Here is a 15,109-nt window from a genome sequence, read left to right as displayed (position 1 = left end):
ATGTTGGTATAACTAATCCTCCTTATTTTAAAATGAATGCTCACTTAAGTGATTTGATACTTTTGTTCTTGAAAACACCTATCTGTTAATCATTTATACTCTGGCAACCTTAAAAGAAATCCTAAGTGATATTCATATCTCAGAGCACAACGATTATCGTTATTGGAAAGCTCAATACAGACTCAAGATAGCAAGGAAATGTTAGATAGGAAGCTATGAATTTGACAGACATTTGAAATGGCCTGAAATATACAGTTGTCAGTTTTCAAAAGAAAACAGGCAGCTGCATTTTATAACTTCTTTGTCCAGAAGCTTTTGTACAACAGCTCTATTAAAATAAGATTATTTGATACGCCATTTCTCACTAAACCAGTACCAAGTTTGAGGCAATCAACAAGAGTTAGACAATTCTTTTTGTTTTCTAGCATGAACGAGACTTCAAAATTACACTTCTCGATTCCTTGCTGACAGCCAGTTTTCAACTGAGGAATATTATGGACTTCCTTGAAATATGAAAGTAATTAACTTATGGAAGAGGGTCTTGTATTCTGCAACTCTGTGATAATCCAAGTTAGTAAACAGACTCATAGAATCATATCATAGAATGGCTTGGGTTGGAAGGCACCTCGAGGATCATGAAGCTCCAATCCCCCTGCTGTATGCAGTGCCACCAACCTCCATATTTAACACTAGCGCAGGTTGTCCAGGGCCGCATCCAACCTGGCCTTGAACACCTTCAGGGATGGACAGGGCATCCACAGCCTCTCTGTGCAGCTGTTCCAACACCTCACCACTCTCACAGTAAAGAACTTCCCTTTAACCTAAACTACCATACTATTCTTCAATCATATTCTATTATTACTCTGCTAGTCTTCTACCATACTATTCTTCTCCCTCTGAAAAGAGAAGGATATTCATATTATCCCAGGCACAAGGAGGCAAACTACACTTGTAACCTTCAGTAGAGTTTGGCTCTTTTTGTCCTTAAGACAGGGAAAATTTAGAGTAAAATGAAATGACAATATTTACCAGTAAAAAAAAGCCATCACAAGACAACATAAGCTTTCAGCTTGTATTGATAGTTTGAAACAAGTCTGAAGAGATGGATGTTCAGAAATCCAAGCACTCTACAAGATCCTGGACTTACAAAGCGCTGCGCCTTCTGACGCTCCTCTTCTGTCGCAGCTCTCTCACGAATGATGGCTCGAGTCAAATGCTCATTGGAAGAAATCCTTTCTCGTTCCAGGATCTTGCCAAACTCATCACGTACATACGCTTGTTCTTGTTTCAGTCTATGGAAGACAGAGGGAGATTTACATCAAAAGCTTATTATCTAAGTTCATTTTAAGAGATGTAAACACGATCACTTTGTGAGAAATCCCTGTACCAAATTATTACAGGCTTCTTAAAACAGCTGAGCACGAATTCACCTAAAATTCCAGATTATTTCAGATTCAAGCTTCAAAATCCAAATACACAAATTCCACAAGTCTTAGGGACACTACTTCATAAATCATATCAAGCACAGATCATTCATAAGTATGAAGCATCTTTGAGCACTATGGGTATACACAGAGCTCTGTCTGTTTCTTGAGGAGAACTCAGTTTGTTGTTTTTAAGGAAAGTTTTTTCAAGGAAATTCTTCCCTGCCTCACCATCCAACTTCCTCATAAAACAGCATTTCTTTTCTGCAGTGGGATCATGTTTTTGGTCTCCAGACACACCATAAACCCAAATGTGGTCCCTGATACAGAGCTGGAAAACAGATGAAACAATCAGAATAAACCTTTCCCAGCAATTTGAGAGGAGATGAAAAGAGCAATCAAACCTATTGCAACAGAGTTAACACAGTTACCACCAGCCCCAGAAAACCATAGAATCATAGGATGGCCTGGGGTTATAAAGGATCATAATAATCATCTAGTTTCAACCCCCTGCTTTGTGCAGGGTTGCCAGCCAACATCCCAGGCTACCCAGATCCACATCCAGCCTGGCCTTGAATGCCTCCAGGGATGGGGCATCCACAACCTCCTTGGGCAACCTGTTCCACTGTGACACCACCCTCTGGGTGAAAAGCATCCACCTAACATCTAACCTTCCCTGTCTCAGTTTAAAACCATTCTCCCTTGTCCTATCAATATCCACCCTCATAAACAGCCATTCCCCCTCCTGTTTATATGCTCCTTTCAAGTAGTGGAAGGCTACAATAAGGTCTCAACATTCACACACTGCAAAACATAACTTTACTCAAAACTGTTACCAAGTTACTCTATGTAAGCACACTGCACCTATTTTTTAATGAAAATGTGCAGGTATAAATAGGATAGCTATTAAAATACATCTGATGAGCATGCACTGTGACATGTGCCAACACTGGGGAACTCAGAGCTGTAATAGCAGAATTATACACAACTTTTCAAATAATAGATTTTTTTTCGAGGAGTGGAGGAGACAAAGCTTAAGGATTCTCAGTGCATTTATATGTTGTCAAGGGAGCTTCAGAGAACAAACTGTAATGAGTGGGGTCACTTTGTAAAAGGTACGAGCATTACAGTACATTAGATTCTTCCCCAGGGAAAACATCTAAGTGGGGTGGGGGGGGAAAAGACAATTACAAGATGTATTACTTCGGTGCTCAGACAACCCTCTGAAATGCAGCAACCAACTGGGAGTCTTTATAAAAAGTTTATTAAGCGGCATCTTCAATTACTCTAGCAAAAGTCAGATTATGCAGACATGGACCAAATTCCATTAAGTGATTTCCCAAGGTCCCCCAAATTATTTCAGAAGCATTGGTATATCAAATCGTTCATACAATCAATGCTTCAGTCAAAACATTCTGGTCGTCTTTTCCATTGGAGAAATAATGTTTTGTTTAAAAAGTGTCAAAATAGACATCTCAGCAGCTTTTTCTGAGGAGAAACAACAGAGAAAGCACTTAGCACTCCCAGAGATTGAAGTAAACTCTTTCCTTGCCCTTTATAGATTTTACTTCCCGTACATGCTTTTCTCCTGCTTCCTTATGCATATTAGACCTAGCAGCAAAGTAATTAAAGTATCTGAAGTCAGACAATATCTGAAAAGGCTGCTAGAGGACCAAGGCCATTCTCAGTGAAGAGCCCAAGGAGCTGGGAGGAAACAGAATTAGGACAGCTGACCTAAACTGGCCAAAGGGATGTTCCATTCTTCCTCACCTCCTTTGTCACCACTGCTGATGTAAAATCAAGAAGACATTATTACACAGACAAGTGATGTGTTCTTTCCAAGTATCTGATGAATAAAAGAATGTTTAAGTATTAGCTTGTTCATTAAGACAACAGAATGGCCTGGGTTGAAAAGGACCACAATGATCATCCAGTTACAAACCCCCTGCTATGTGCAGGGTCACCAACCAGCAGACCAGGCTGCCCAGAGCCACATCCAGCCTGGCCTTGAATGCCTCCAGGAATGGAGCATCCACAATCTCCTTGGGCAACCTGTTCCAGTGCATCACCACCCTCTGATCTTTGAGCTTCCTTCCAACCAAATCCATTCCGTGATTCTACCCTAATCCTCATTCATGCAATCACAGAATCATAGAATGGTGTGAATTGTAAAGGACCACGGTGATCATCCAGATTCACATCCCCTGCTACGTGCAGTACTGCCAACCACTAGATGAGAAATGTATGTCATCATATCTACAGAACAAAACACAACTAGTTAACTTCCTAAAGCATCCCCTAGACTTTTTCACTTAGGGCAACTTTTATCCACCAAAAATGTCCTAGATGCCCATCACAACTGATTTAAATTCATCAGAGTTTTAAAACAAGAAGTAGGATTTTGAAGTAATTTGCATTTATTTGAGTTGCGTAATTGGGAAGCTTGTAGGAGCTTAATGAAACAAACAGAAGGCAGCTACATTCTGATCTCAAACATTTGCTTGCATCAACTTACAGTAGTTTCCTTCCTTGACATTACAAATTCATTTTATTGGCGTTCAACGTGTAGTGCTGCTGAATGAAAGCAAACATCAGCTAAATCTACGATAATAAATCATATTATTACTTAGCCAAAAGTGAAATAAATAAATATGTCAATATCTGCAGTTGATAAGCAATTAAATAGCACAGTTTGACAGTAAAGTCCACTACTCCAAGAATGCCATAGAAACAGACCACTTGAAACGGCATTTTTAATTGCAACACAATTGAAGGCTCAGTATAAGGAGCTCTTGTGTTTAAGCTGAAAGCTTTAGTTAACAGACAAAAGACATTATGCATTACACTGATCATTTATACGGAAAGTGCTTTAAAAAAGCTGCTGAAACAGCAGAGAAGGCTGCTTGCTATACATTTTTCTACAAAGTTGATAGCTGGAATAAAATATTTCTAAATAATTACAAAATACTGTTTCAAGAAGCACACGGCCATGTAGTTACAGCAGTCGATTTAATGAAATAAAGGATGCAAACCTATCACTTTTCCACAGTGCTATTGGAAAGTACAACCAAAACCCTACTCATACTAAAGTCTGGATGAACACCTCACAGTATTTCATACTCTCAACTGTTCTACAGCATACAATCATACATACAGAAACCAAAATTTCCTGCCTTTCTACTGGCTTTAAGAACTTCAGAACTCTGAGTAATGACACAAAGAGCATTAAGTCTTGCACTACACTATTAAGTCAGTTATCTTGTTATTACCTCTAGGTCTCCTAACACTCATAAATTCTATATGGTAACTTCAAGTTCAACTTCTGGACCTGTTCAGCGTTAATTCAACCTTGTTTTTATCATAGAGCAAAACTATGCAGCCAGTGACCAACACAATTAACCTACTGAACATCTCATAACTATGATACTTCAAAATAGCATGTTCCTATCAGCTCCCATCCTTCTGGAAATATGCTCTCAGTAAATCCAAACTTGTGAACACTGAATAGAAAAGCACATCGGTGCATACCTATAAACCTTCATGATGCTCTTTGTGTTAAGGCAATAAAACCCTTTTGTTAAATATATTTTAAATAACATCATAATTTACAAGCATGGAGTTAGACTCGAAGAACCCTCAAGGTCCCTTCCAATTCAAACAATGGTGTGATTCTAAGATAAGTAGAAAGCCAACCTGTCTCAAAACACAGATATTTCAAATATAAAAACATATGACCATTAAGGAAAATGGAGAAAAGTTGAAATACCCAACTGGTTCCACTCTCTAATCACTTGTGAAGCAGAATTAGAAGTTTAAGGGAAAAATATAGCAAAGCCTCTCTAATGTGACAAGCGTGTTTGCTATAATCTCTTTTTAAGAAACATAAGTATGTTTTCCAGGAAAGGAAAAAAAACAACAACAACTTCATTGCACCATGAAGAAAACCTTCCATGCTTTTCAGATCCATTTTTTAAAACGAGTTCAAGGAAAGGGAATTGTTAATGAAACCACATGAAATTACAACGTGGGACTGTAATCTTGCACAGCATGAACCATGTAAGCCATACTAACAAGATGAATAATTTAATTCTCAATCCAGGAGAAATCACTCTATTGTTTACTCCAGAATATCCATTTCTGTCATTCTTGAGAAGACGCCTGCAGATGGCAAAGGTTGTCATTAACAAAAAAAGCACCCTTTAATTCATGAAAAACAGCACCATAGAGAAATGCTAAAAATCTAAATGACGAACAAACAAAATAACACCAACAGTCTTATGAGCTTTGAGCTTCTATGGCCACAAAACACTTTAAACTATTCCACAATCCACAGGAAACCCAGAACTGGTAAACACTACAGTATTAAAAGCAAATATAGTGATATATCATTTTCGGCCCTTTTTGTTTCCAGATATTGAAGATTTATTACACTATCGAAGCTTAAACATATCCTTTCTGTTATTTTCCAGGGAAATGATTACTTGCCAGTTGTTGCATCTTTATTACAGTCTCCAAGTTACACGATCTGATGGATTTCTGGTGATCCACAATAAACTCATTCAAGTTTAGAGTGTGAACTGTCACTTTTTGCTACCTCCAACAACCAAAACGAAGTATTTCCTGTTTCAAAGCCCACAATCAAGAAAATCATCTTATTTTCTAGAAAACACAGAAAACTTTAAAGATATTTTGGGCTTAAATACTGGAAGTGATCTTGAAGAATGAAGCCCATGTAAGAAGACATAAAACAAGAACATTTCATCATTGAAGCAGTACATCTGTATGCTTTCTAAATTACTGTTAATTTAATCCAGCATCCTTCATCTTTCGTGATCTCTGAGCATTTTCCTTTCTATATGGCATCTCCTCAACCCTGAAAGCTTCCAATAATTAAAAATAAAAGTGCAACACGTTCACAGTAGAAACTGCATGTCGTGGTTTTTTTGCCTAGTTTGATGCAACAAAGTTTGTTAATGCATTCTGACAGACTTGCATAACATCCAAAAGTGTTTTGAACAATGTAGTTTAGGCTACGATGCAATATTAATGAATGAATAATGTTTCCGAGTACTGAGTTTCAATATTTAATGAACGCATACAGAATGTGCCATAGAAAGATGTGGATGAAAATCACTGGAGCTAACAAGGGATTTGAAAAGATGCTAGAAACACCAGGAAAACCTTTAACCTAAACTTAAACTGGACTCTGAGAAGCGTGAAATGGATCTCTCTCCTGCTCAAATTCTAGTATTCACCTGACTGCCAAGTCTGCTATATTATATGATCCTCAGGGGTCCCTTCCAAGTTGGAATATTCAATGATTATCGATCTAATGCTTATCTGCTTCTGCAAAACATGGCATCCACAACCTCCTTGGGCAACCTGTTCCAGTGCATCACCACTCTTTGGGTAAAAAACTTTCTCCTAAAAAACAAAAACATGAAAAACTTGTTTTCAATTCATGTAGGGCATTGCATTCTACAGGCGAAAGAGGCTACTTCTAACTGAAATAGCAACCCTTCTCTTTAAAAATCCATCCTGAAGTTTGATTTCTGGAAAAGTTAAGAGAAAATATCATCCACAGGAGAGCAGAAACCTCTTCTCAATTTAAGACTGGAATACAACTTTTATGTAACTGTGTTCTACCCAATTGGCTTCTGAAACGGTTCTAAACTGGAAGAGGGTAGATTCAGACCACATATTAGGAAGAAAGAAGACACTGGAACAAGTTGCCCAGTGAAGCTGTGGATGCCCCCTCCCTAGAAGCATTCAAGGCCAAAATGGATGGAGCTGTGAGCAACCTGGTCTGGTGGGAGGCGATCCTGCTTCTAGTGGGGGGGTCCCTTCCAGCCCAAACCATTCTATGATTCTGTGATTCTATGATCTACGTGTTGAGCAGATCTCATTAACTAAGGCAGAATCAGAACTAGTAAAATAGAAAAGCAGGAAGGCAAAGTAAAAATGCTAAAGTTTTAAAAACATCATCAAAAGCTCCAAATTAAAATACAGGAACAAATGAGAAGAAAGAAAATGAGAGCAGTCAATTTATGTGTTTAGAATATGGGTTAGGGAAGCCTTCTCATCATCTAATGAGAGCTGGCAGCTGCCCTGGATCTTGTGAGTTAATATAAAGAAATATTCGTCATCACCTGTTTCATGTATCTTTATAGAGATTCCAGTATGGACTGAAATTCAGCAGCATTTTCATATCCAGTAGTAACAGGATCCAAGAGAGCAAAATATCAATTTGGTTGCTTTACCAGGAAGTCTGGGTTGCTGCCTTTCTGTTTTTGGGTTGTGTAACACACTGACCATAATCTGCACAATTTATCTTGGGTAAATACAAGTTCCACCTTACCCACTTAACCATTTATTTCCATTCTCTCAATTATCCTCTGTTCCACACGCTGCAGTTCCAGAATCACCCATAACACTATGTCCAACTTAACTTCAGTTGAATGTTCCATTAATTTCCTTTTTCCAGCCACCCTTCAGCCTCAGCATAACTGTCAAATGAAAATCTTTGCTAATGGCCATGTTCTTTTACATGCCAGTCCTTGATTAAGAGATCAAAGACACTAATTTCAACACTAGTCATTATACACAGCTCTTCAACTTATAAACATGAGTACAATGGACAGCTTGGCAATACCTGTTGCAATATGGATGCTAGCTACTCTCGGTCTGTTGATCCCTTACAGAAGTTGGCTGAGTTGAATTTCCTTATTAGGGTTTTTTGTGTTTTGTGGGTTCTCTTTCTTTCGGTGGGGGGAAAAACTGTGATTGAGCAGAGGGAGAGTGAGTAGGAGAGAGGGGAGATTGTTCAAGTGTGTGTGGGGAGGGGTGTAATTATACAACTTAAATCTACCATTTTTAAAATATGTGCATATAAATCACTATTATGTAAAGACAGAACATATGAACAAATTTCTACCTTTATGCCAGAGGCATGCAAGGAACATAAGTCAGAATAGTAAAGCTGTTTTGCATAATTTGTATAAGTATTTAGCTGAGACTTTCCTGATATCCTCATAACTCCAGCTGAAATTACTTTCCATTTTAATATCTCTCCTCTTGGGATCTGCAAAGGCAGTTGTGAAATTATGACAACATTAATTCTTCATTAAAGTGAAGGGACGGTTACCACATTTTATTATTGTTATTATTTTAAGTGTTTCTTTGCTTTGTCTGCTCATTTGCTACTCTTCAAAACGAAAGAGCTCAGCAATTTGAAAGCAAAGACTTGTTTTAAAATGCCAGGGGGGAATATTTGCCCTCCTCCCTACTTGAATCTGAAACTACGAAGCGATGTTATTTTTGTTGATGCTCTCTCCAAATAAACTCACTGGCTTCAAGTCATTTTCCAATCTCCCTGAGAAATAAACTTATCAAGATGAAGCTTCATATAGAAGTTGTCAGTTGAGATGCCAAGTTTTAAAATCAGAGTGAAAAATATACCCTTGAAAATGGGGGTTTATAAAGATAGGAGTGAATTATAGCACTGCTTTTTCCTATTTCCATCCCCGGTCTCCAAAATTCATCTCTGCATATACTGAGAACTAAACATAATTATATTAATGGAGAATCAGACCAATAACAGAATCATGGAGAGTAACTCTACCACCACCAAATACTATTTTTTTTTTCTTCCTAGAAAATAACAAAGAAAACCAGCCAGGTATTTCCAAACTCTCACTCTCATCAGCATTTTTATTCCCTTCACATTTTGCAGGTGGGATCACGTGCTATGCTTTTAAGGTTATAAAAAGCAGAAGGTACGATGCAGTCCCATTCAGAAGTTGACCTGGCCTCCATCATAACATAATCATTTCCAACAGTTGGCTGGTGACAGTGGGATGAGTTACAATACCTCACCTGATCACAGTACTTGTTTGTCAGCCAAAATTGTGCTCAGATCTCACATCTTCATGTTAAATCTAGGCTTCTTCTTGCACCTGAAAAGTTTTAACCCAGCCTGACCTTGCTAATCCCTTCCTTTCCTCTGGCATGGCAGTTATTCCATAATCCTCTGGACCTCAGTAATATTACAGAAAAAGTTCACATCTAAACCTTCTGCTGGATGTGATAGGACAGGGCTACTTCTGTTGTGAAAAGGAGAAAGAGGTGTAACTAGAAAGGGAGAACAGGAGAAATTCAATTAGTGGAATCAGTGCAAAATGCATTCTTTTCTCCACGAGTGTTCCCCAGTCCTGAGGCTGAACTGGCCCATTCTGCAGGCAAACCAAGGAGGTTTTACTTTATTATCATTTTATTTTTATGACTGCAGTTGCACATCAAACTTGAATATTCTGTTCTGGGAAACAAATAGTTGTCACCAAACCCCTATGCATCTCTTCTTGCACTTCAGAAAAGCTTATTCAACAGTCTTACTGAGTGCTGTTTAAAGTCCTCTCTCTGCTGTGTAATCAGCTGAGCACCTTCAAATGTGGAACAAGAGTCACACAAACTTACATGCAAAGTTCAGAGATAGGAGTCCCTTATTAGATGTCACATTAGCCTTTCACTTCAGTTCATGTGCAGACTATGTCCTCTTTTCCAAAGTCCCGTTTGTCACTATAAATATCCAAGTTTTGCTCTCTCAAACCAGTAGTCAGTTATTTTCCCCCAGTATACTGAATATTCTATTAGGAAAAGGTTAATCTTCTCAGCATTCATGGAAGACAAATTATACTGTATGAAAGTGAATGAACACAGAATAAGTTTTCAGCAGCTGTGGCAGCACTGACAGCATAACTCAATGTGACACATATACCTTCTCACAGAATCACAGAATTATCAAGGTTGGAAAAGACCTAGAAGAACATCCAGTCCAACCATTACCAATACTTCCCAGCTAAATAATATCCCTCAAAGCTAAATCATATCCCTCAAAGCTAAATCATATCCCTCAAACCTCAAACAAAATATTCTCACACCAGTGTGCAACATTTTCTATCCCATGAATGGCAACAGTAATCAAGGAGCCTTCCTCTAAAAGCAGTTTCTCCCAATTGTATTTGAACATTACTCAAATCTCTGCAGTACTTCATGGGGATGACTGTCCCCCTCTACTCAGATCTTGTGAGGCTCCATCTGCAGTACTGTGTCCAGGTCTGTGGCCCCCAGCACAAGAAAGACATGGAGCTGGTGGAATGGGTACAGAGGAGAGCCACAGAGGTGGTCAGAGGGCTGGAGCACCTATGCTATGAAGAAAAGTTGAGGGAAACTGGGCTTGTTTAGCTTGGAGAAGAGAAGGCTCTGGGGAGACCTCATTGCAGCCTTCCAGTACTTGGAAGGGAGCGTATAAATAGGAGGGGGAATGGCTGTTTACGAGGTTGGATAGTGAGAGGACAAGGGGGAATGGTTTTAAACTGAGACAGGGGAGGTTTAGATTAGATATTAGGAGGAAGTTTTTCATACAGAGGGTGGTGCCACACTGGAACAGGTTGCCCAAGGAGGCTGTGGATGCCCCATCCCTGGAGGCATTCAAGGCCAGGCTGGATGTTGCTCTGGTGGTTGGCAACCCTGCACATAGCAGGGGGGTTGAAACTGGATGATCATTGTGGTCCTTTTCAACCCAGGCCCTTTCTGTGATTCTATGAATGCTTGTCAGAAAAGGAGGCAATCCTCTGGTGTGAGTCTGCTGTGACAATGCTTGCACTCCCAAATCTGATTATCAACTAAGTAAAATTCTTCAGCTGCTTTTTAAAAACAGAACAGTCATTTGGGTAAGGAAATAGAAAATTCTTATTCCTGACCTACCAGGAGTTGAAATAAATGCATTCACTTTTGCAGTCCAGTGTATTTCCGTGGAAGTATTCTATCCTAAAGTCAGCAGTAGAGATGATGCAATTTTTCTGACTGTTTTCACACAACTGAGAGGTCTGTCTGATATAATACCAGATTATAACACTTTTTTAACTAACAAAGAAGCTTTTTGTCCCTAATAGAAAAAAATACTGGGAGAAAAGGCCAGCTATGTCAAACTGGGTATCTAATTACCTTGGAAAATAGAATCAATTAGGAAGGGGAAAAAAAATCTATTCAAAAGATTTTTCACTGTATTTAATGCACAACCCATATAAAATGAAATAAGTTAAAATGTTCTTCAGTAAAATATAAAATGAATATTCTAAAGAAATCAATCATTTCACTTTTTCTTACATTCTCCGGACCAATGCCAGTAAACTAAAATAAACATGTTATTAAAACAGAAATCAATAGTAAGCTTTAAAATACACGGTACTGCAAAAAGGTCAAGCTCCAGTATTGATTTTAATATAACATTTTTGGTGTGTAGTTTCCCAAAGGGTTCTTCTCTAATATTGCTCTTCATTCCTCTTTCACTTTACATTTGCTCTGGTGAATTTGTTGTTCTTTTCTGCAAAAGCTGCCCACTGCATGAAGTTTACTATGAGCATGTCATGTATGCAATGTACTGCTGAGACACGACAAAATAAGGTCGGGAGGAGGCACTCAGACACATCAGAGTATCAATTAAACTGTAAAGTGAATCACAGTTATACAGAGACCCTTCCAAAACACAATAAGAATAAAAAGGAGTAAGAAATGAATGGCTGCAATCTACTAACCTACCACTGAGAGCCACCTTTGTGGACTGCCATGTACATGTTTTTAAAAGATTATTTAGGTTTGAGAAAGATCTTTAAGCCCAGACAAGTATGTAGAGAAATACAGAGGCTGTAATAATTCATCCTGCTAATGACAGATAAAATACCACACCATATGGAGCCCAGCAGACTTTAGCAAGTCATTAGCATGGAATGTTTGGAAATCCATGGTCTGTCTTTTCAGGAAAGCATTTTTCCTGTAGCTTTTCAAGGCAAAAGTTTACCAAAGAACTCACCGGAGATGAGCCAGTCAAAGCATAGCAAAGTTTAAGAGCTATCAAAAGCCATTCCCAGCTAATTATCATTTTCCTTGAGAGAAACAGAAGCCAGTCCAGCCAAGGAATAAGAGGGATTGTATCTGTAACTGTACCGAAAGGTGGTTAGGAGACACAAAAGTCCTCTTCCTGCTGCAGCTTCTAGTTCTCTTCCTGAACTGCAGGTTGAAATTGCTGATGTTCAGACAACCACCATTTCTCACCTACTGATAGTCACCATCCACTCAACTCCCTTTTCAAGGGATCACAGGAATCTTTCTTACTCTGCTTCAGAGGAAATCACACAGAGAAGCTCAAGTATGTTTTTTGGATCTTTAAGTGAACCCCACTGGACCTTGAATGAAGAACAATGGGATATTACCCTTCCACCTGTTTACCTGCTGAGCAGACAGAGAAGTATTTGGGTTTGGTAATGGCTACACTAGAAATGTTTGTCTCTAGAACACACATTACCGTGACCCTTAATTAAGTATAAGTAAAATTCCAAGGTTGAGACTGTCTGAACAGAGATTTTAAAACAGATTTAAGATATAATAACGTAACTCCTACAATGACCTGTGTTGAAAAGGACCTGGGTTAAAAAGGACCACAGAGACTTTGCATATTCTGATTAAAGAATAGCTTTATGAGTCTTAGAAGGAGCAGCTCAGGGAACCAGAATTTAGCCTATAGAAGAGAAGGCTCAGGGGAGAACTTATCAGTCTCTACAACTCCATAAAAGGGGGTGTAGCAAGGTGGGAGTTGGCCTCTTCTCCAAGGTAAAAGCAACAAGAGAGGTATTAGAGGAAATGGCATTAGTTGTCCCAGGAGAGGTTAGGGGAGGTTCAGGAGGCACTGGAACGTATTCAAAGAAGGGCAACAAAGCTGCTTTCTAGGTCTCTGTGGGGGATCTCAGCCTGACCACAGGCTGGGGAAGCAAGGACTGAGTGCCAGAAATGCATTGTGCCCGGCACTCCCTGCCTTGGCTCACTTGGTCCTCACGGCCACAACCTCTTTCCTTCCCCAGGCCCTGGCAGTTGATGCTGTGCAGCTCCTGTGCTGCTGAGGGGACCCACAGACGCTGCTCCCACTATAATAACTCAGCAGCCACGTGGGAGTGCAACAGCCGTGCTGGCCTGGGAACCAGTAAAAGGCAATCAACCACGTGGCACCTTCCTCCCCTTAAAGCCTCCAGTGCCAGCACTGAGCTCGCCAGTCCCAGCATTGCCAGTCAGAGCGCTCTGGAGCCATCCAGCAGCTCCATGCCTTCCATCCTGGAAGCACTGGTGACATCACAGAGTTCCCAGCTGCCCAGGCTGCACTGGCAGTGAACCGGTGTACACTGATGTAGTAGTTAGGGGCATGGTTTAGTGGACAAGATTGGGGTGAGGTGGATAGTAGGACTAGATTATCTTAGAGGTCTTTTCCAACACCTCAATAATTCCATCAGTTCATATTCAAGAACAAAGTGTATATATTGGATTAGTATCTCTTCAGTTCATACATTAACAATCAGAAAAGTCACGTACCTCCCCCAGACTTGCTCTGCAGAGTTACAATGCTTCAAGGTTTCATATATCAGCTTGTTGAGAAATTAGGAAGTACACTGACTACTTGCTGAGCTTGTCCAGAATAAGCAGAGAAAGTGCAAAAGGAAACTTATTACATATTTCAGCTATTCGGGTTAGTAGGGAAAGTATACCAAGTTCCATATCATGTTCTGGCAGTGAGAGTCAAACTAGAGCAAGTCAGGGAGAAACTAGGGCACAACAATAGGGAAAACTGGAAAAACCCAATGACTGATAAACTTTATTTCTTGCTATTAATTGTCATGTCTTATTTCTTGCAGAAGTGCAATTTGTTATCCCTAGTGCTACCTTATTACTGTCATCCTGTCCCAGAAAATAGCCACTGGTTCACCGAGCTGTACAGACCTCTCTGCAAACCCTGATGGAACAGATGCATCTTGCTGACCAGAAGCAGCTTCTTGTGGCTGAAGTTCATGGGACACATCAGCATTTTGTATAGTATAAAACACTGGAACAGGCTTCCATTCAAGAAAGTTGATGGCCCATGCTTGTGAAAGTTGTTCAAGACGCATTTGTTCAAAAGGCACCCTTAGTGACACACTTTTTGTTAGCCCTGTAACAATATTCCTAGGTCCCTTCCAACTGAGCTATTCTATATTATTCTAAATGCTTCTAATGACTTCAAAGTCTTCTGACACAACAAAGTTATTTCAGACTCTCTCATCACCAAATTTATTCCAACAAAAAAGTCCAACAGCTGTGACAAGTTATAGTGCAACAATCTGTATCTGTAAGACTGTACTTCAGGATGAAATCCAAACAGCTGAAGGAATCAGAAATTTCTATGTCACATTTTGCATCATTTCATGTCACTGCAAACATCTAGTTTCACAAATCTGTTAGTTAAGAACTTTTCGGAAAAGAAACCATGCCAACAACTATCTCTTCCTGGTTGACACTACTGTCAAACTCAGGTTCTCATCTTTATTCACAAGTCCACGGGACCAGATGGGCTCCACCCTTGGGTGCTAAGGGAGTTGGTGGGGGTAACTGCCGAGCAGCTCTCCTCCATCACCAGCGCTCCTGGCTATCTGGAGAGGTCCCAGTGAATTGGATGGTTGCTGATGTGACTCCCACCTACAAGAAGGGCCATAAGGAAGATCAAACTACAGGCCTGGCCTCAGTACCAGGGAAAGTTATGGAGCAAATCATCTTGGGCAAGATCATACAGCATGCATGTGGCATTCAGGCCCAGCCAGCACAGGTTCATG

General features: G+C 39.7%; 1 protein-coding gene across 4 annotated transcripts in view; it reads right to left on the bottom strand.

Moving 5' to 3' along the window:
* Positions 1–15,109, bottom strand: part of CHCHD3 (coiled-coil-helix-coiled-coil-helix domain containing 3) — a 146,149-nt gene that overhangs the window by 99,881 nt on the left and 31,159 nt on the right. For all 4 annotated transcript variants that reach the window (XM_015861502.2, XM_015861569.2, XM_015861656.2 and 1 more), the window contains exon 4: positions 1,148–1,292. In XM_015861502.2, coding sequence (XP_015716988.1) covers positions 1,148–1,292 — 145 coding nt within the window. The remainder of the gene's footprint in view (positions 1–1,147; positions 1,293–15,109) is intronic.

This window comes from Coturnix japonica, chromosome 1 (assembly GCF_001577835.2).
Source record: "Coturnix japonica isolate 7356 chromosome 1, Coturnix japonica 2.1, whole genome shotgun sequence".
NCBI classification, from domain to species: Eukaryota; Metazoa; Chordata; class Aves; order Galliformes; family Phasianidae; genus Coturnix; species Coturnix japonica.
This window is presented reverse-complemented; position numbering and strand designations above follow the sequence as displayed.